Source organism: Pelophylax lessonae (assembly GCF_965119305.1).
Source record: "Pelophylax lessonae genome assembly, chromosome: 9".
In the NCBI taxonomy this organism is placed as follows: domain Eukaryota; kingdom Metazoa; phylum Chordata; class Amphibia; order Anura; family Ranidae; genus Pelophylax; species Pelophylax lessonae.
In genome coordinates, this window is record NC_138776.1 from 237,578,621 (window position 1) to 237,600,883 (window position 22,263).

At 45.5% G+C, this 22,263-nt stretch overlaps 1 protein-coding gene across 1 annotated transcript in view; it reads left to right on the forward strand.

Annotated features, from left to right (window-relative positions):
- The window catches only part of PATL1 (PAT1 homolog 1, processing body mRNA decay factor), a 104,271-nt gene that overhangs the window by 50,519 nt on the left and 31,489 nt on the right, over positions 1 to 22,263 (forward strand). The window contains exons 7-13 of the mRNA XM_082268306.1: positions 2,208 to 2,291; positions 5,033 to 5,223; positions 5,310 to 5,417; positions 11,355 to 11,535; positions 19,902 to 20,025; positions 20,976 to 21,073; positions 21,157 to 21,216. Of these exons, the coding sequence (XP_082124432.1) occupies positions 2,208 to 2,291; positions 5,033 to 5,223; positions 5,310 to 5,417; positions 11,355 to 11,535; positions 19,902 to 20,025; positions 20,976 to 21,073; positions 21,157 to 21,216 (846 nt within the window). The remainder of the gene's footprint in view (positions 1 to 2,207; positions 2,292 to 5,032; positions 5,224 to 5,309; positions 5,418 to 11,354; positions 11,536 to 19,901; positions 20,026 to 20,975; positions 21,074 to 21,156; positions 21,217 to 22,263) is intronic.

The following is a 22,263-nucleotide window of genomic DNA, read 5'->3' on the forward strand; positions in this document are numbered from 1 at the left end:
CAAAATCTTGCAGACTACTGTTAGGCTGACCGGCCTATAGTTACCTGGGATATATCTCGGCCCCTGTACTCTGGCTTCCCGATTTTTACTATTTCTAGGTGGCTTTGGCAGACTATTTTCCAAGCTTATAGTCTCGAGTTCCTCTTTCACTTGATGGCATTGCACAACTATTTCCCAGATTTGCAGGGGCAATTTGGTTGTCTATTCGCACGTTTTGTCAGGTGGACGCTTCAGTTTCACTTGATGGCGTAAGGTCCAGGCAGCTTGGTGAGCTGAAAGCACTTTCTGGTTCTGTTGTTTTCTTGGGCCTGTTGGTGTTTATTTGTGGTGTTTCCCACCCTTCAGTTCTTTCTTTATCTTTCAGTGGGCGAGAGAGAAAATCATATTTTTGTACTTGGTGTTACTAAACACAGAACCCTGCATTCTCTATATCTGGTCAACCACAGAACGTGAACATGCAATCATTTTAGTAAATATAAACTGCTAAATGCCTTTTCTCCTCAGCAGTATATAGCAGTCTTGTGACTTCTATCGGTGCTGGTTAAAGCTTGTAGGAGGAATTTTGATACTGCACTGGCTGTCCTATGAGGCTACAGGACCCCTGACCCTCTGTCTGGACAGTGCTGTTCGACCCTGTGCTGATCACATGCCCTCTCCCAAGAGAAAAAACTTTAGAAATACACACCAAACTGTGCATGTGCGGCCTGACTCCAGAAACACTGACTTATCCGGACATGTTTTGGAGACCATGCAAGAAGGGGAGAATCTGTGCATACAGGGGTCAAACAGCCTTTTTACACAATGCAGAGGATTAACCCCTTAGGTTCCACGGTGAGTATAACGAAAATGCTTTACTGCGTACAGAGACTGATTTTACTGTTGTGTGTTAAGTAACACTTTAACCTAAAATCCTTTTTCCTGGAACTCATTGAGGGTCCTAGGACCCTCCGCTCTGTGTTTATGATCATGCTTTTTGTATGGCTTTGCTACAAAACTGGGGCATGCTGGTGGTGGTTTTCTGGGCTCTCCTACAGTTTTTTTTTTTTTTTTGCCAGTGTCCAATCCTCTTGTAGGTAGCAGTAAAACACAAAGTTTAAGGCCCCTTTCACACAGGCGGACCGTTCAGATCCGCCTGTTCGTTTTTTTGGCGGATCTGAACGGTCCCCCCATGCATTCCTATGGGGCATCGGATGTCAGCGGAGACATGTCCGCTGACATCCGATCCGTCAAATCTGGACGGATGGAAACCCTATTTTCCATCCTTCCATCGGATCGGATGAGATCGGGTGAGAACGGACTGACGGTCCATTGACATCCGATTTCCCCCATAGAGATGCATGGGGAACTGTCAGCTGTGTCTCCGCACACAGCGCGGAGACACAGCTGTCCTCCTGCCGCTCAGCGGGGGATCGGCGGCTCCATCCCCCGCTGAGAAAAACGGACTCCGTCCAACGGACGGAGTGTGTGAAAGGAGCCTAAGACTTGCTGTGTCCCTTAACTGACCTCAAGTATGCAGGTGATCAGGAAGCTGGGATGCTGATTACCGGCATGTTGTGATCAATAAGCACTCTTTACAATCGTTGCAAAACTGCATGTGTTGTGCCCTAAACAAAAAATAACTTTGAATTTTATGTAAATTCCGAACCTTCAGTGTTAGAAAATTACCTAGAAATGCAATAAATATAGATGTTTAAGTTATTTAAGTTGTTTAAGTTGCCAGTTTTTAATGTATTAAAGTGTACCTAAAGCCAACATTTTTTTTTTTTTTTTCATTAGAGAGGTGAGGTTAGTGCCCCCAAATGTTTTTTATTGCAGTTTTTGCCCCTGTTGGGGAAATTCACGCTTTGTTGTCAGTGGGACTGAAAGTGTACGATAATCAAAAAAATGTAGATTACTCCAGAGCAGGAATAGAGCGAAAATCTTCCAGTTTGGTTCTGGTGACAACTAAGAGGGCTGTTTCCTCACCTTCCATAGATTTCTTCCAGCTGTGTCTACAGAACATGAAGAGAAATCTCCCCAAGGACATACATGTGACTAATAACCTTGACAGAGGGGCTATAACCATTCTTCACACTTTTTATAAATGAAACAAGTTTTTTTGCTTTTACATGCTTTAAAGTTGCACGTGTCTCTTGTTTTTATTGAGATTGTTTCTCCTGGCATTTAGATGCTTGTTAGACCCTGATTTAAGTTTTCTGTCTCTGCAGAATAACCCGGCAGCGCTTTTGAGACACCCGTTCCCTTCCGCCCTCTCCCCACTTCAACGGGCACAGCTCCTGGGTGGAGCACAGGTAAACTTCATCTTGCTTTAGTGTTTAAATGGATCCTCCAATTAGAAGTGTGTAGGTTGCTATTGTAGAACTCTCCTAAAAATGCTTCTCCTGGTTCTTAGCAGCCTTGCTCACTTCTGATTGAGTAAATCTAGAATGTTTAGCAAGGGTTCTGCCTCCAATGACTTGTTTTCAGTCAGTGATCCATAAAATAAATGGGTATAACAGGCATCCTGAATATTCAGAAAGGGATGTCAACCCACATACTTCTCCTATGTCAGGTTTCTTTTTGAAATGTAAGCAACGTTAAAAAAATAAAAAAGCATGCACCATACAACTCTCTACTCCCCTGTAGTGGGCTGATAACACTGCCTCTGCTGCATTGAAATCCCAAACAATGGTGTTGGACCATCCCAGTTCTGTTGAGCTACCGCCACTACTCATTCTGACAGTGCTGGTCTCACTGCTAGTGAAAGAAATCTGTTATATTCAACTTGCTGACTAATCAGAAAAAAAAAAAAAATGAACAGTGTATGGATGTCCTACAGAGTATGTTTTCAGTCAGCTCAGAGCTGACCTAAAGAATGCCAGGTATGGATATACTCCCCTAGTGGCTCCTCCCAGAAACACCAGTGATGGGGCACCATTCCTCCCGGGAACACCAATGACACGGGGCACCATTCCTCCCGGGAACACCAGTGACGGGGCACCATTCCTCCCGGGAACACCAGTGACGGGGCACCATTCCTCCCGGGAACACCAGTGACGGGGCACCATTCCTCCCGGGAACACCAATGACACGGGGCACCATTCCTCTCGGGAACACCAATGACACGGGGCACCATTCCTCTCGGGAACACCAATGACACGGGGCACCATTCCTCCCGGGAACACCAATGACACGGGGCACCATTCCTCCCGGGAACACCAATGACACGGGGCACCATTCCTCCCGGGAACACCAATGACGGGGCACCATTCCTCCCGGGAACACCAATGACGGGGCACCATTCCTCCCGGCAACACCAGTGACGGGGCACCATAATTCACTTCTGTTATTCCAAATGCTGAAATTTTTTTTTTTTTTCTTTGCTGACTCTTGCAAACACGTCTTAGCTATTATACGTACAGCCACCCTAATCCCCATTTCCATAGGCTTTGGAATGATCCTTGAGCAAGTTTGGGAATAAAATCATTAAAAAGTAACATTTGCAGGGCACTTAATGCTCCCAGAACTTTGATACCTTAGGCCCCTTTCACACTTGCCGCTCCGTCGGCGGACTCAGTTTTTCTCAGCGGGGGATCGATCCGACGATCCGATGATCCCCGGCTGAGCAGGCGGATGGCAGCTCTGTCTCCCCGCTGTGTGCGGAGACACAGCTGTCAGGTCCCCGCTGTTGGGGGACCTCTATGGGGGAATCGGATGAGAACGGACTGCCTGTCCGTTCTCACCCGATCCCATCCGATCTGCCAGACAGATGGAAAATAGGGTTTCCATCCGTCCGGATTTGACGGACAGGATCGGATGTCAGGGGACATGTCTCCGCTGACATCCGATGCCCCATAGAGATGCACGGGGCATCCATTCAGATACGCCTGAAAAATGGACAGGCGGATCTGAACGGTCCGCAAGTGTGAAAGGGGCCTTAACTTAACTTTTTTTTATTTTGCTGCTATATACTGTATAATATAACAATAAATCCTAATGGCAGTTTACAAAAAGTGCCTTTCACTAACCACAAACCAAAATTAAACAAAGAAACAATGCAGAGCCAAAAGCCTAAGAAATATGTGCTTATCCGGATAAAATAGTTAATATTCCTTATAAGGTGCAATATTATAATAGAAAAATAAGTGAATGAAAACGTCAGCCAGAGTAATAAAGGATGTGAAAAATTATAATAGTGCAATTTCACTAATAAAATGAGACTTCACTCCATTTTAATAGGGAGCATAGAAAGACCCACTACATGTGCTAGAAGGATGGTTTTATTCACTTATTTTTCTATTATAATATTCCTTATAAGGTGCAATAATAGAAAATAAGTGAATAAAATGTCCTTATAGCACATATAGTGGGTCTTTCTATGCTCCCTATTATGGAGTGAAGTCCCATTTTATTAGTGGAATTGCACTATTATAATTTTTCACATCCTTTGCATATCTCTGGCGAATGTTTTCACTTATTTTATTATTATAATATTGCACCTTATAAGGAATATTTACTATTTTATCGGGATAAACACATTTTTTTAGGCTTTTGGCACTCTTTATTTAATACTGTATAGTCCTAGTGCAGCTAGGGACTCGCGTGATCAGCTGCTGCTTCTCTGCTTGCTCTCCTCCCTCGATCTGATTGGCTGCACGGCTAAGAATCCCTCACTGACGTCAACAAGGAGGCAGAGAGGAAAGGAGGAGAGGGGGTGGGCACGTGCTGCACGTGGGGGCACAGTGAGTGTATTCACACAGCAGCTTGTACAGAGGGGACGGCACTGACAGGCAGGGAGAAAAGTTCTGTACGCAGACCAACTAATTGACGAAGCAACTAATCGATTATGACAATCGTTGACAACGATTTTTATTATCGATAAAAAAAAATTCTGCACGCAACTTGGCACCCCAACCCCCCCCCCCCCCCCCCCTAAATAACTTACCTGAACTTTTTTTTTTTTAAATCCATGATCTGCTTTACTCTGCTTCTTTGTACATTGTACATCTTGGCATTTTGAAATTTCCCATGACCTTGTTTTGTCATCCTTTAGGCAGCCGCAGGCCGGATGTCACCTAGCCAGTTTGCCCGTACTGCTGGCCTCCATGGACCTATAGCTGGTGCTACCCCTAAGCTTCTACAGGGTCATGTGGGGCCTATGGTAACCCCAGGAGCTGGAGGGTTTCGGCCTTTCTTTGGTGTCCCCCCTACAGCTGCACCGGGAGCTCATCTCAAAACCTTGGGGTGAGAAATGTCAGGAAAGGTGGGAGGAAACCGCTTGTAGACGCACTGAAAAATTGTGATGTCATGTTGGCATTCTTTCCTTACAGGTCTTCGCAGCAACAACAGCAAAGGCAGCCTCTTCCATTCCTCCCAGACACTACTCACCTTCATCCGCAGCACAGGCGCCTACTTTTTCAGCGCCAGCAGAACCGCAAGTGAGTCCTTGGCCTGGTTGTCATGTAGTTACATGAATGGTTTCTTTTTAAAACATTATATGTATAGCCAATACCTTTTTGGGTAGAGTGAGAAGGGTTACTTCTGGAAACTTTTTAATGGGATTCCATTGGAAATATTTCCTCACATTGTTGGCTACAGTAACACCCTGTGACCCCAAGAATTTGTGAAATAAGAGATCTAGGGGTCACAGGACAGGAAATCACCAATGGCAAAATAAACTTCACAGATCTAAACTTTTCCAACTGTAGTAGAAAATTTTTTGTTATGCACTCTGCCCCAATTGAGGAAATTTGTCATCGCTTCCTGTCCTGCTGACCCTCTTTCACCAGGACAGGAAGTAAGGGTAAATCTTCTAATTTTAAGACATTTTAGGACACCGCAATAAAAACTAGATAGCAATTCTAACCTGTTCTTATGCTCCCCCAAACAACCTGAAAAGGCCTGGCTGGAATTTGAAGTAGATTTCTGTTTTTAGTAATGGTTAAATATTTCATATTGTCCATGTGGTTCAAACAAACTATTTATTTTGCTAACAGATGCAGCAGCTGTTTGCACTGTGGAAACTGTATGCAACCTTTGGAGGGGGGGGGGGGGGGTTTGTCTCAGGTGGAGCCCTTCAGTAGGTTTTTGCCACCGTCCCAGAAAAATTCTAATGTTGGGTGGATATGGGTGCCTCAGACCCAGAGGGTGGGGGCTTTATGGGCAAGAGTGAGTCAAGTGGTATTTTTGAAATAAAACAATTTATTCAGTAATAACAAAATACACGTTATAATGGGATAAACCCATAAACATAGGTAGTAGTGTATGGGTAAAGGCCCATAGTGTGAAGTCAGAGAAAGTATGGAAAAAATCGTGACTTTTAGTAACTAAAAAATCTGGAAAAAATTGAAAAGTATGGAATGTAGAGAACTGTTACTAAAAGTCACGATTTTTTTCCATACTTGCTCTGACTTCACACTATGGGCCTTTACCCATACACTACTACCTATGTTTATGGGTAGAAAATTTTTTGTCTTTTTTTTTTTTAACGAGTAATGGCGGCGATCTGCGTTTTTTTTTTTTTGCGGTACTGCGACGGACAGATCAAACCCTTGACTGACATTTTTGACACTTTTTGGGGGTACCAGTGACATTACTGCAGTAATCAGTGCTATACATATACACTGTTACTGCAAAAATGACACTGGCAGGGAAGGGGTTAACTGTATTGGACAGGGAGGGGTTAAGTGTGTCCTAGGGGCGTGATTCTAACTGTAGTGGGACATGGCTATTGGTGTAAAAACAAAGATCAACGGTTCTACATAGTAGAACCGTCTGATCTTCATTTTTACACAGGGAGAATGACAGGCGGCTTGTTTACATAAGCCGCTCTGTCTTTCTCCCGCTGTACCGGCGATCGTAGTGTGACCGGCGGACATCGGGTCCGCCGGTCGCACGCCCGCACTCCTCCCTGAACGAGCCAAGGCGGGCGCGCGCCTTAGCGGGCGCGCGCTTGCCCGCTATTGGCTCTAATAGCAGTGACAGGCGAGTGACGTAGATCTACGTCACTCTGCCTGGCCGGGGCTGACTGCCGCAGTAAATATACTGTGCGCAGTCGGCAACCGGTTAAAATGTAATCTCAAGAAAAACCTGTGGCACCATTTGTATTCCTCTATGGAGTTTGCTGTACCTACAAAAGTCCTGGTTACTTTGTAATAGAATTACTGCTCATCTTCTGTTCTTGACACAAACCCTCCTCTTTCCTCATCTGCTGTGTTAGTAAGTCCAGCTGTAAAAGGCACCCCCAACTAACACACTAGTGGTCCTGGGGCTGCTTGCAGCACACCTACTGATACAGCCACTGTCTGCAGCCTGGAATCCTGTTGCCTAATGCCCCTAGATTCTATTCTGTCTTCAGACTCGTCTTCTGTTCCATTAGGTTTGACTGTTTCCTCTGCCCATTCAGTTGAGGTTTTTCCTGTAGTCCAGCAAGATTTTGACTCAAATGATCCATTTATTTACTGACTTTTGACTGCAGGCATCAAACATGCTGTCAGCACATTCCCGTGTATTGGCATCAAGTGTGCCCTCAGTGCATTCCCCTGCAGATTCTGTATCTGAATTACCAATGGCTTTGGTGGCTTCTGAGCCATTGGCTGCAAAGGCTTTGTCCGATTCTGAGTCACACCAGTTTTTGCCTAACAAGCTTATCCTGGAGGAGCCAAAGTCTTCTATTAATGAAAAAATTGAGACACAGTTTCGGCTACTTATCGCTGTGGTGCTTACCACTCTGAAACTCGGGCATTAGCATGTTGCTTCTACTGGTGCTGTTTCCAGTTGTGGGTTTTTAGAGTCCCTAATGGCACTTTTCCACTGCAAGTACCGGCTCGGCTCTACTCGGCTCTGCTTTGGTTTTCCACTGCATTGTACCACATGGCATGATGTTGGAACGGTTCGGTACGGTTTGGTATGGTTTGCTTTTCCACTAAAGTAGTACTAAAGTAAGTGGGTGGGATAACAATGATTCTCTGACCAATCAGTGGCTAGTAGTGACAAACAGTCAAGGCTGCATGCAAAGGATTGTGGGATATGGTACTGGTACGGCCCTGTTGGAACCACAACTGAGGTGGTACTGTTTAAGCGAGCCGTACCGTTCGGTTCCATGTAGTGGAAAAGCGCCGCCGTACCGTACCAAACAGTTCCTACATCGTGCCATGTGGTACCAGCAGTGGAAAAGCACAAAAGCGAGTCGAACCGTTCAGTTCCATGCAGTGGAAAAGCGCCATAAGTGAGCAAAGATTTTCCCACACGCTGTTCAAGTCTTCCTATAAAAGAGATGGGAAACATCCTGATGAGATGTGTTTTCTCCCAAAGCGCTTAATAGCCTTGTACTGTTTGGGGAGGACTTTGTAAAGAAGTGGTCTGCCCCCACAGTGGATCCAGAAATGTCCTGCCTCAACAAAGCAACTGGCATTCCAGTAGAGGATGCACCTGTCTTTAGGGATTCTAACATCTTACCGCTGCAGTAGTAGTATGTTTGAAACAAATAGCTGTAGCTTTAAGCTTCAGTTGTGAAGGTCTGCTGAAAGCTTCCCATCACATATCCCACATTGTTCTCCTGTCAATAGACATGCGGTGTCCTCTTTGGCTAAAGTGTTGGTCTGCAGAGCCTGCATCTAATGGCGCTTTTCCACTGCATGGAACCGTACCGGTTCGGCACGCTTTTGTGCTTTTCCACTGCGGTACCGCATGGTATAGGGTCGGAACGGTTCGGTACGGTACGGTATAGGTTTGCTTTTCCACTGCATGGAACCGAACGGTACGGTACGGCTCTGAAAAAACAGTACCTACTCGATTGTGGTTCCAACAGGTACCAAACTGGTACCATATCCCACAATCCTTTGCATGCAGTCACTACTAGCCACTGATTGGTCAGAGAATCACACCCACCCCCTTGTTATCCCACCCACTTAACTTTAGTACTACTTTAGTGGAAATGCAAACCTATACCGTACCGTACCGAACCGTTCAGACCCTATACCATGCGGTACCGCAGTGGAAAAGCAAACCGGGCCAAGCAGGGCCGAGTAGAGCCGAGCCGGTACTTGCAGTGGAAAAGTGCCATAATAGGCTTTAATAAATTATTGATTTTCTTTTCCAGTTGATCTTTCTATAGGAAAAATCTATATGTAATCGACAGCCCATTTGATCTATATGCCACAAATTGGATTGCTATGTACATCCCAAGCCTGGGCAGTTGGCAAACAGAATTCCTTAGCTGGAAATGTCTGGACCTGGCAGAGTGGTACCTACACCCAGAGAAACTGTTGTAGATGGGAAATGCCAGATGTCAACCTCCTGGCCCTTCCATGTCATTCAGAATCTTCTGTCTCAATAACTGATTTACAATCCTGATTCGTTGTTGGCTTTAAGAGCCCATTCACACTAGCGCGACATGTCAGGCGACTTGTCAGCCTGACAAGTCGCGGTCCATTGACCTCTACAGGACCCGTTCTAATAGGAGCGACACAAGTCGCTCCGACTTAGAAAAAGGGTCCTGTACTATTTTGCGGCGACCTCGGAGTGCCTTGCATAGACTTCCATTATGTGAAGTCCCTGCAAGTCGCTCCGAAGTCGTGGTGCACTGTAATGCACAAGTCGCCCCCGAAGGAGTCGTGTCGCGCTAATGTGAACCGGCTCTAACGGCCAAGCTGTTTAAGCCCAGATTTTTATTTTTTGTTTACAAAAGCTTTTATTGGAAAGTCAAAAGACCAAACATTACATATCTGATTCAGAGTCGATCAAAAAATGATATATACAACATCAATAAATCTTTGATATAAAGATATATAACATGACAAGCAGATAATGTAAATAACATGCTAACATCATCGGTGAGAGCATAATAACTTTTATAAGGCCTATGGTACAACTGATGGACAGTTATCCCAAATATTCCCACTTATCGTGGAACACATGTACAGAATTATGCAAGGAATGAAAGACTAATTCAGAAAGTCTAAGAACTTCCATCCTGGATAATACCTGATACCATTAAACAGTGGGGGATCTCCAGTTCAGAGCAATCATCCATTGGATATCGCCGAACAGGGTGTGAAGCATTCTGGGTAAAGGAACCGGGACACCCGGGATATGTGCGAAAAGACAGATCCTGGGGCAGATGGGGATATCTCTATCTGATAACTGCAAATGTTTAGTCTTGGTTTGTTCCCACATTCCCTCCAAGTGCCTACAGCTCCAAAATACATGCAAAAGAGAACCCTCCTCAGAGCAACCCCTAAAGCATGAAGGTGATGTAGAGGGGTAGAAAGAGTGAATTAAAGTGGGGGGCATGTACCATCTTATAAAAAGCTTAAGAGGGGACTCTCTACTGGTAGTAGAGCGAGTGCATTTACGGAGGTTATGCAGCATTCCTTGCCAGTCTAGAAGGGAAATGGTACATTCTAGGTCCTGCTCCCAGCTCAGCGTATATTTATGCTTCTCAGGAAGGGGAGACTCCTTAAAATGATGGTACATAATTGAGATCAGACCCCCCTACCCCTAGGGGAGGATTAACAAATTACCTCAAATGGAGTGTGTGGTCGACAGAGATTCAAGGAGCCTTGTGAAACAAAAATTCTTTATAATATTGTAATTGTCTGCTTCAGAACTAGGAAGCTTATAAATGGAGCGAAGCTGTTCAAAGAAGCAGAATGTATTGTTAATTACCAAAAAGTGTAGCTGCTAACTTTTAATAAACACAAACTCACCTGTCCCACGATCCAGCGATGCGTCCGCCTGATGCCTCGCTCCTCTCCCTCTCCTCTCGGCGGCGCCAGCATCTCTACTGTGGGCATCCGGCTGTGACAGCTTGCGGTTTCAGAGCCGGGAGTGAACTGCGCAGGACCGGGCAATCTTCTGGGACCTGTGATGTGTCCCAGAAGATTGCAGGGAGGGAGAGAGGAGAACTTCCGCTCGAGCCCCCCCAAAAAAAAAAAAAATGACATGCCAAATGTGGCATGTCAGGCGATCAGCAGTATGTAAAGCAGAAGTTCCACTTTTAGGTGGAACCCCGCTTTAAGATTTACAAAAATAGTTGAATTTTCATGTTCTGTGTACTGTGGGAGACCAGATAGTGAATGCAGGGTCCCGGGTTTAGTTTATATACACTTTTAAGGTATGATATTTACACTTGGTTTATTATATCATGGAAAAAACAAACCTCGGAATACAATTTGATTACTTTAAATACTTTTTTTTTTTTTTTTTTTTTTTTTTGTGGCTAGAATTTTATTTGTTGATAAATTTTAAACTGATTATTTGCACACCCAAAACGTGTCAGGAAAAAGCCAATATGACAACATAGTAACCCACTGCTGACGCAACTTTTTTTTAATAGATTAGTAGTGTAATTCACATTACTGATTTGTTTTCAGTCAGCATCGAGGATTGAATGGCACTGGAGGGGACCGCTCTTCCCGCCTCCAACATATAGAACTTCATCGGCGGGACCCTTATGCTGGTTTGATGCTTCAGCGAGAAAAGGAGTGGGTGTGTCGTATCCAGCTTCTCCAACTGCAGAGTACAGACCCCTACCATGATGACTTCTACTACCAGGTGACTGAGGGAAAGGGGGGTGGTCAGAGATAGTTTCAAATTTTTAAAGGTGTACTCTGCAAAAGTTTTAGCTGGTTGAAAACATTGAGAGTTTGTGCTTTTCTTGAAGATGAAGCCTAGATTCTTTGTTTTTGCTAAGCCTTCAAATGCTGTTAGCCGCTGTCCTCCTCCAGTCCAGTCAGAAGCTAGACAATCTGGCAAGATGGAATGGTCTGATGATTGGAGGGCAATAGGGGAATACAAAAGCTTGTGACAGTGGGACAACGGCTTGGAAAGATTCAATTCTAAATGGATAGATAACTGGCTAAAAGACATAATTCAGAGAGTAGGGATTAATGATGTCCAACCCCCCCCCCCCCCCCATGTGCCGCTATGTGGGTCCTTGTTCACTCGGCCCCTTCAGCTCCTGGTTCAGACCTATCCTACCTCCACCAGATAGAAACCCATCTCTGGATTCCAGCCCAGCCGATTTGTAAGTATGGAGTTCCCTATTGAATATTTGAAAAATATCCATTATTTTTGGTGCGCATTCTAAATTGATGATTTACTCTTTAGATATGCTCTTTATGTATCCACTCTTGAAGAAGTGAGCGACAGCTCGCGAAACGCTTCAAGACCAAAGATGCATTGTACTATTATGTATTCACTATTGTAACCTATGTTCTCTATCGCTCATTGACAGACGTAGTCCTCGGTGATACAGCACCTTCGGGTTATGTTGCCTCCACAGGAGTAGGACTAGACAGGAAATAAAATGCTCTGGCCACACCCTAGGGGCAGTCCCAGAGGGTATATCCTCTCTCTCTCTGCCTCAGCAAATCAGTTTTTTTTCTGTCTAGTCAGGAGTAAGGACCTAGATACCTTGCTGGGATCTTCGGTCCTGGCAGGATTTTTTTCTTAGAAAATAATTTTTTAAGACCGCTTTTTTTCTCCAGTGTTCCTGTGAGATCTTCAAGCAAGAAAGCTGAACTGGGCGACGGGCTGGATGTTGAGATCCAGTGGTCACCCCAGTTCAGCCTACGAGCGCGTGCAGGCCCTAGCTCCGCGCTGGGTCGGCCGCGACATAGTCCCACTGGACGGGGACTGACCCTGCGAGTTAAACGTCTCGCTGAAACGCCAAAGACCATGAGTCACGGCGCCCGTATTGGTCGACAGCCCTCCCACCCCGGTGGAGAGGGGTACTGTCAGGAGTTGGCGCCCGCCTGGTTCCGGTATGGTGAGTAGTATGTTCCCCCTTTCCCCCTGACGGGTCTTGTGGTGAACGCGGGCCCCTCTCTGTAATGGTAAGGATGGGTTCCCCTCTATCCTATAACATGTCACAGATCCCCCTAATTGAGTGTGATTTTTGTGTACAAGAAGCCAGGAGGCTTGGTTTGGGAGCTGACAATCTAATTGTATAGATGTGTAAATGATTGTAGTCAGTGGCAGTACTAGAACTTTACTGTGATAGTATAAGGTATCCTACCTGTCAGTAGCCACAGGGCGATGTCTATACATGTATACTGCATTCCAGATCATTCCTCCAGCTAAGCAGCGGTCCGCATACGGCCCGCTAGGGTCCGGTACCTCCGACCACGCTGACCACCATGAGGGTGAAGGGTTGTGAGGCCGAGATCCTTCTGCAGACATGCCGCTATTCTGTGCAGGCCGCCGCCATTGTCTGATAGATCGCACGAGGCCGCCATTTTGGTGTAGCCTCGTGTCTCCAGCATGGGGGCGGCCATGTTTGAGGTGACTCAAACACCTCATGGAGCCAGGGGGAGGAGCCGGCAGGCGTGTTAAGGGGCGGAGCCACCTCTTTTACCCAGGAAATAGGGCCAAAGACTTCCTGTCTGTAACAAGACAAGCACTGAGCAAGCTGATGAAAACTTCTGTGCATCAGGGATGAGCCTTGGGGTCTGTCTCTCTCTCTCTCTGTGGGGTCCAAAAAGGCAGGTAACACTGAGGGGCGCTGTTTCGACTGGGGGACACAAAAAACTTTTTTTTTTTTTTTTTTTTTTTACTTTGTCATTTTTTGTCGCTGGCAAGTGTCTTGTATAATCATTGACCCTGCCGCATAGGTATCCCCACCTGATCCCCTCAAGGTGGCCGCAGGACCCTCCAGTACCCCACTTGTTTTTAATGCATTATCGGCAATTTTGGAGTCTTTGGTATCCCGGGTGGAGGTGGCCTGTCAGGGACGGGGGTCAAGTAGCGACCCCCGCCTACCCCTATTGTTTATCAGATACTTCAGATACGGATTCGGAACTGGTCAATGCAGTTGCAGGTCCCTCTTAGGGGGCTGTTGTCTCAGGTAATATCTCCTCAGCAGTGAGGAGCACGTTTCTGCCTCCGCCATAGCACAAGAGTGGTGGATGCACTACTTGTGTCCGTCCGGGAAACCTTTAGTCTTGAGGTTACTCCGGCAGAGGTAGCTGAGACTGAGATTCCTTTTTGGTACTTGTTAGCCTACCAAAAGGGCGAAGGATTTTCCTTTACCCAAATGGGGTCGTTTTGAAACGAACCCCTGTTATTTCCAAACGCATGGCTAGGTGCTATCCGTTTGAGGAATTCCTCTTTATAGGATAGACGGTACCACCTGCTGTCTTGCCACAGACTGTTAGGATAAAAAGACCTCGTAACTAACGAGGACCTTCCTTTTCTGCTCATATAGAGTTGTTCGTTCCGCGAGGGCGGGCGATAAGGCGAAACCCTCCAAAGCCCCTTTAGAGGGGTTTCAAAGGGCGCTGGTCGGGTAAACAAAGAGTCCGGCTCAGCCAAGCCTGAAGAATATAGCCTGATGCGCCCCTACCCATCTCTGGGGTGGGGGGGGGGATGTCTTCACCGGTTTCTGGAGGACACAGGATCGAGTTTCGATCACTTCCACCGGTGCGATTCTGCCCTTCTAACATTGAACGGTTTCAGGGGTTCTATTCGAACCTATTCACAATGCCCAGGAAAGAGGGCAAGGTGTGTCCAAATCTGGACTTGGGAAGAAATAGAGTCCATCCGTACAGTGGTGGCCTCCCTGCATAAAAGAGATTTCCTGGCGTCCATAGACATATAGGATGCCTATCTTTATATCCCCATCATCGCAGGACATCAGCGTTTTTTCGCTTTCCCAAACATCATCCCTGGTTCCCACCAGGAGACTGAACTATCTGGGCCTAAGGTTGGATACATCCTGGGCAAGAGAGTTTCTCCTTGCTGGGAAACTCCAGAAGGTTCAGTCAACGATTCGGATGTTGCTGTCCGTCAATTGGCTGGGACTGATGGTGGCCTTCTTAGAGGCAGTACCGTATACCCAGTCTCATACCCGAATTCTCCTGAAGGAGATTCTTTTTTAATGGAATCAGAATTCCGATTCCCTGGACAATCGGATCCGGTTGAGCGAGCGGACCAGGAAGTCTCCGATGCTCAACCAGGGGAAGTCATTTCTTCCGATAGTATCCAGATTACCAATAAGGGTATCGGAATTGAGAGCGATCAGATTTTGTCTGATTTACTGGATCGAGCAGCTCTAGAGCAGCCCGATTCGGATCCAATCGCATATGGCCTCTTCATCCAGAGGTTTTTTCCCTAGCTGTCCCTTCATTGGGACATCCCGGATGTGGATCTGTTGGCACCTTGGCCTAACAGGAAGGTGCGGAGGTTTGTAGCTCGCGCCACGATCCTCTAGCGGACGCAGCAGAAACGCTGATCGCCCCGTGGGGGCAGTATCAGCTACGGCATGCCTTCCATCCTCTCAAGTTGCTGCGGGAACTTCTTCGCAGGATAGAGGTGGAGGGAATTCCAGTTATTCTGGAAATTCTGGATTGACCTCGTCAAGCCTGGTACGCCGACTTGGCGAGGCTAGTCGCGGATGCTCCTTGGAGACTTCCTCTCAGGGAGGATTTGCGGTCTCAGGGACCGATCTTCCATCTTGCTTTACAGTCGCTGGCTTAATGGCCTGGCCATTGAGACCCAGGTACTGAAGGACAAGGGAGTGTCAGCTTCAGTTATTCCTACCTCCAGTTAAAGCAAGGAAAGCGACTTCCAGCACATGGAAGTCTTATATTGCATGGTGTGAATCTATTGGATTTTCCCCACATACCTATTCGGTGACCCGAATTTTGGTCTATCTGCAACAAGGGGTTGAGCAGAAACTATCCTTGAGCACGATCAAGGGTCAGGTTTTCGGCGTTAGCAATCTTCTTTCAAGAAACCTTTGGCTAATCATTCCTTGGTGCGGAATTTCATCCAGGGGGTGCGACATCTGGCTCCGCCAGTGCGCGCACCCTTACCGCCTGGTATCTTAATTTAGTGTGGTCGGTTCTTCAGAAACTTCTCTTTGAAGATATTCGGGAGATTCCCTTGCTTACATTCCCAGAAGGTGGCCTTCTTGGTGGCCATTACTTCTCTACGCAGGGTGTCAGAACTGGCTGCATTATCCTGTCGTTCCCCAGATCTGGTGGTTCATAGGGATAAGGTGGTTCTTCTTCCGAATCCATCCTTCCTTCCTAAAGTGGTTTTCGTAAGACGGACTCACTTTTTGTGATCACGGATAGCCCTTGAAGGGGGTTGCCTGTGTCTGCCGCGACCATATCTACATGGATCAGTCAGACGGTGGTACAGGCTTATTCTATTAAGGGTCGGAATCCTCCGTTCCCTGTTAGGGCGCACTTCACTCGAGCGCTCAGTACTTCCTGGGCCTTTCGCCATCAGGCGTCAGTGGTCCAGGTATGTAAAGCGGCCACCTGGTCGTCGGTACATACCTTTACAAAATTTTATAAAATTGATGTGATGGCATCGGCGGATGCCTCATTTGGCCGCAAGGTTTTGCAGGCCGCAATTTGAGGAGACCGGTGGTCTACCTCGAGGGTTTTTTTCTGTTTGAAAATTTTTTTGTTGAGTCTCATCATTAAGGATGAGCATTGTAAACTTCTAGTTGGCACCGGTTGGGCCTTCTAGATTTGGATTTGATTTCCATTTTCCCACCCCTCAGTTGTGATACTGCTCTGGGACTTCCCGAAGGTGCTGTATCACCGAGGACTACGTCTGTCAATGAGCGATAGAGAAAAATGGATTTTTGTAAAATCTTACCGTAAAATCCTTTTCTCTTAGCTCATTGACAGACGTAGTACCCGCCCCTCTGTTTTTTTGAGTTGGGTTGGGTTAAATTCTCTAAAGACTGCTTTTATGACATAACTGATTTGCTGAGGCAGAGAGAGAGAGGATATACCCTCTGGGACTGCCCCTAGGGTGTGGCCAGAGCATTTTATTTCCTGTCTAGTCCTACTCCTGTGGAGGCAACATAACCCGAAGGTGCTGTATCACCGAGGACTACGTCTGTCAATGAGCTAAGAGAAAAGGATTTTACGGTAAGATTTTACAAAAATCCATTTTTATTACCTTGTATTGCAATACTACCCAATCGTTTTGGCATTTTTATATGTGTTTTATGATTCCTGATGATCATTTTTGTACTCTAACAAACTGGAATAAATGTTGAATATATTTTCATCCATCTTTCATTATTGGTCACGTGTTCACCTCATATAAAGTCCCGGGGGCCAAATTGTTTTGAGGCTTGGAAAGATCAGTTTGTAAATGGATAGAAAATTGGCTAAAAGATAGAATTCAGAGAGTAGCGGTTAATGATTCTTACTCTGAATGGTCTAAGGTTATCAGTGGTGTACCCCAAGGTTCAGTGTTGGGACCCTTACTTTTTAATATCTCTATAAATGATATAGGGCCTGGGATTAAAAGTACCATTTCAGTCTTTGCAGATGACACCAAACTTTGCAGTGGAATAACTTCTTTTTCAGGATGTCTCCAGCTTACAAACTGACCTCAATGCACTGTTTCATTGGGCAACTATGTGGTAGATGAGGTTTAATGTTGATCAATGTATAATTTAATGTTGAAAAAGTTATGCACTTGGGGGCTAAGAATAAGCATGCATCATACAGTACATACTAGGGGGAGTATAACTGGGGGTATCAATGGTGAAGAAGAATCCGGGGGTTTTGGTAGATCATAGGCTTAACAGCATGCAATCCCAAGCTGGGGGATGCAAAGCAAGCAAAATCCTGTCTTGTATTAAGAGAGGCATGGACTCCAGAGCGAAAGATATACAATATTTGTCCCTCTACAAATCATTAGTAAGACCTCATCTGAAATATGCAGTTCTGAAAAAGGATATCGGGGAACTGGAGAAAGTGCAGAGAAGGGCATCCAAACTGAGGAGGCATGGAGGAGATTAATACATACATAAGGGGTCATGTATAAATACATAAGGGGTCCATTGGTGTTGAGTTATTCACTTTAAGGTCATCACAGAGGACAAGGGGGCACTCTTTACGTCTAGAGGAAAAGAGATTTCATCTTCAAATCCCGGAAGGTTTCTTCACAGTAAGAACTGTGAAAATGGGGAATAAACACTCAGAAAACAGCTGGTTCTTGCCAGCTCTGTAGATTGCTTTTAAAAAAGGCCTGGATTCTTTCTTCAATGTACATATTTTAAATGGGGAATAACAATTGTAGGTAAAGTTGATCCAGGGAACATCTTTTTTTGCCTTCCTCTGGTTAAACTTTTTTTTTTTTTTTTTATTGGTGGAACTAGATTAACTTGTCTTTTTTTTCCAACCTGACTAGAACTATGACCTGAACTCAAAGTTCAAATTTACAATCTTTTAGAAAACATCTAAAATGGTAATTTTACTCAAGCAGTGCCCTGTAAATCTGGGTTGGGTAACCCTTTTTCTGCCAAGGGCCATTTGGATATTTATAACATACAAAATGATCAACTAAAAACTTAGCCTGTTCTATTTGGTCAAACATTTAATGTGATGGCTGGAACTGCTTCTGTTTGGTGAGGTGTGTTATGTTAGCTGGTATTGATGATGTTGCTAATTGCCACTGGTTTTCCAGGTTTGTGTCGGTCAGTCTGCTGGTGGGTACTTCTGGCTCGAGAGACATGATGACCTCAATGGAGCGAGAGTGTGAGGGGCAGCACCGTGCTGAATGAAGCCTGCCGCAGAGCCGATGCTTCCTCTCTCGGTTAGTCCTGACAGTCTGAGTCACAGGCGGAGTGATATCAAATGCACTCCGCCTGTGAGGAGACTCAAGCCTCGTACACACGCAACGAATTTCCGCCGACCGGTCGCCCGTCTTTTGTCCAGTGGTGTTTGTTGGTTGGAATGTGCTCTAGACTGCACACGAATTTTCCCGCACGACAGAATTCTACTTCAGAAGTGATGTCATGTGTTGGATTACTTTCTTTGTGTTCTTTCATCTCTGAGCATGCCTAGTCTTGCTCATAAGATTTTTCCCCATCAAAATCTGTACTAATGAGACGAAAATCGGACGTTTTTTGACGGTCAACAAAAATTATATATCCTGCACACCAGGATTTTTTCGGCCGTAAAGTCGGAGTCGGTTGTCCGAAGCACCATACTAACAAGCCAAAAATCGGCAGATCGGTCGTCGGACGAAATTTCCCGGCCGAATTTCTACTCGTGTGTACGGGGCTTCAGTCTCCTCACAGGTGGAGTGCATTTGATTTCACTCCATCTGTGACTCAGACTGTCAGGACGGAGCCGGATCTATACAGGAATCATCGGCTGTTTTCTGACAGCTGACAGCCGGGATATCGAGCAGCGCTTGTGGGTATCAGAGCCGCAGGCCGCATGCGGGAGACTCCCACACCTCGTGGGAGACTTGGGATGTGCGGTGAAGGCGGAACATGTGATACTATGCGCCTTCACGGTCGTCCTCCACATAATTAGTGTTGTTGCCTGCAGTGCCATGACCAAATGATTTTGCGGGCTGTACGTTCCCCAACCCTGCTGTAAAAATTTACCTTTTTGTGTCCTTTCTTGAAAATAGCAGTGCACTTTCTATGCCTTAAGACTTTCATAGCTCTATATCTGTAGCGATGACTCCCTAGTCTCACCAGATGTGGAGTGTAATTTGGTGATGTCGCTACTATGCTACCCAATGTTCTGTTTGCTGGAGAGGAAGCTTTACCAGAGCAGCTGCAGTACAAGGATCTTCCAGGTTCTGCTTTATCCATGCAGTGGATCTGTACATCTCGCACCTAGCCTGCTTCTTCATGATCACTACCCCACCAGATCACCATTCAATAGGGGAAAAGTTGTGACATAGCTTCTACCAGAATGGCGGTCTTTACACAGTGTAAAGCAATAGATAGTAAGTCAGTAATGGTGAAAGGATCACCTGCAAGGAGTTTATAGGGAATATTAATGACTGGTCCTCTTTGTATACAAGTGGCATAAGGAAATGTACCTCTTTGTTATATAGGTTACAGCCTAATCCATAGGAGGATTTTCCCTGGGGTTTTTGGTGTAATATTAACCAGCTGTTCATTTTGTCACAAACTCCAGAATTACTTTGAGAAGTTGGATAAGCTCTCCGCCAGCCAAGACAATCTGAATGAGGGCCCCAAAAAAGAGAGGACGAAGCTGATCACGCCACAAGTGGCTAAACTGGAGCACACCTACAAGCCAGGTAAGAACGCTTAATTCTGTCCCTTCCACTGGTACTAATTTACTGCAGTGTTTGAGAGTGCTGGAGCTTGCAGCCTGGGCCTCCACTACATAGGGCGCTAGTTGATCTACATTTATGGAAATGCATCTCTGCAGGCCGTTCCCCTTTTTCTAGCCAAGGGCTATTAATTTAGCTGAACAGTAGCGTCGGCATCTTAGAAATTACCTAAACCAGGTTTATATATTTACCTGCTTCCATATGATAATGAAGAGAAATGTCTGGGTTAGACCAGTTTTTGGATTGTAGACAGTATAGGGAGGTACTTTTTTTTTTTTTTTCCATGCTTGTGATTCAGAATTTTTTTAGTAGGAAATTGTGAGAACACAGGCACTTCTGTACTATAGCAGGCAGGTGTCTGTTTACATGTGTCAAGCTGAGTGGTAGCTTCCTAGTGGAAAGTTATACACTCAACATATATACAAAAAAGGGATACAAATACCTTAGACTCGGTCCACACTAGCGCGACTTGTCCGCTCGCGCTCCCTCACGGTCCATTGACCGCTACAGGACTCGTTCTAATAGGAGCGACACAAGTCGCTCCAACTTAGAAAAAGGGTCCTGTACTACTTCGGGGCGACCTCTGAGCGACTTGCATAGACTTCCATTATGTGAAGTCCATGCAAGTCGCTCCGAAGTCGTGGTGCATGGGAATGCACAAGTCGTCCCCGAAGTAGTAGAGTCGTGTCGCCCCAGTGTGAACCGACTCTTAATTTTGATTATCTACCAGGTGGTAAAATGAATTCCCACGTCTGGTATTGGTGTGGGATTCTTACTGCCTCTGTAACCTGCAACAATATTTAGATTAGAGGAAAATACAATTGTTTCTTTCTAGCCATCTTTGGGTACCATTAGTTCCTACTGGCTTCTTTTGTTGGTGTATGACCACTTTTATCGGGCCTTTTCACTCACAGTACAGTTTGAAGGATCCCTTGGAAAGCTAACTGTCTCTAGTGTGAACAACCCTCGGAAGATGATTGATGCCGTGGCTACACATCGTTCTGATGAAGAGGTAATCACACCAACCTGGCCCAGACAGTGTGGCTTAACAGGTCTGTATCTTGGCTTCTGAAACTTCTTCTGCTCGCTTTACAGGAAACCCGAGAGAAACAAGTGAGAGACAAGAGACGGCAGACGCTAGTGGTAATTGAGAAGGTACATTTTTTTTTTAAATTCATCATTAATACTGACCAATTTGTCCTAAATTCTAATGTGTCCAGCTGTATGGCTACGCACTGTACATTTGAAACCTGTATGACCGTGTGTGTCCAGGCATTTGCTAGATCAGCTGTCAGAAATAGGAATGACATCTGACGCAAGCCAAAATATCAGATGCATTTAAATAAAACTAATGGAACAAGCCTTTCATAAGTAAGGTGTGAGCCTAGCTTTGTCATGCATGGGCAAAGCAGGACATTCTTTAAGGGAAGATTTAGGGTGGTAGTGGCTGTTGGATTCTTTGCCAATGGTGGTAAACATTAGTTCACATCACTCTGTTTTTGAGTTGATCAATGGCAACGGCCAGTATTGGATAGGGACCTCAAATGTTGCAGTCTAACATGTTCTAGGATTTATATTTTTTATAGATCTAAAAATCTGATTCCAATAGATTTTTTTCTTAATGTCACTTTTGGGCATTTGGAAAATGTGTGTTGTCTCTACAGTAACAAAACTGAAGCCATGTGCCTTTTGTAAGCCAGAAGAAACATTCGTTCTCATTTGACAGACTAGAGTACCTCCTCCTAAATAAAAAGGGTTTAGCGAATCTAAATTTCTCTTACGTCCGCCACCTCTAAGTCATCACTATTGGGTATTGACTTCAGCTCCGCAGGAGTAGCTAGGCATAAGACTTAGTCAAAAGAACAAAAGCATTTAGCATAGACACACCCATGGGGGCTGTCCCACTGGTCAATACCCCCCTGCATTGATCCCTCCCAACTCAGTTTGTTTCTGCCTAGCGTCAGGAGTAGTTGGGCTTCCCTGTGCTGGGGCTACAATCTCAGCCTTTCTAATCTTCTTTTTTTCTTTTTGATTTTCTTTGAAAATGTCAGTTTTTTTCTTTGATTTACTAGCTGTTTATTTTGTCAGCTTTAGTTTTAGTCGGATCTTCGGATGAAGATGGATTCTTGCAGAGCTGGGAATTCGGACTGACCGCCCTGGTTCTCCAGGGCAGAGGGTCAGAGGGACCCCCAGCCCGCCATC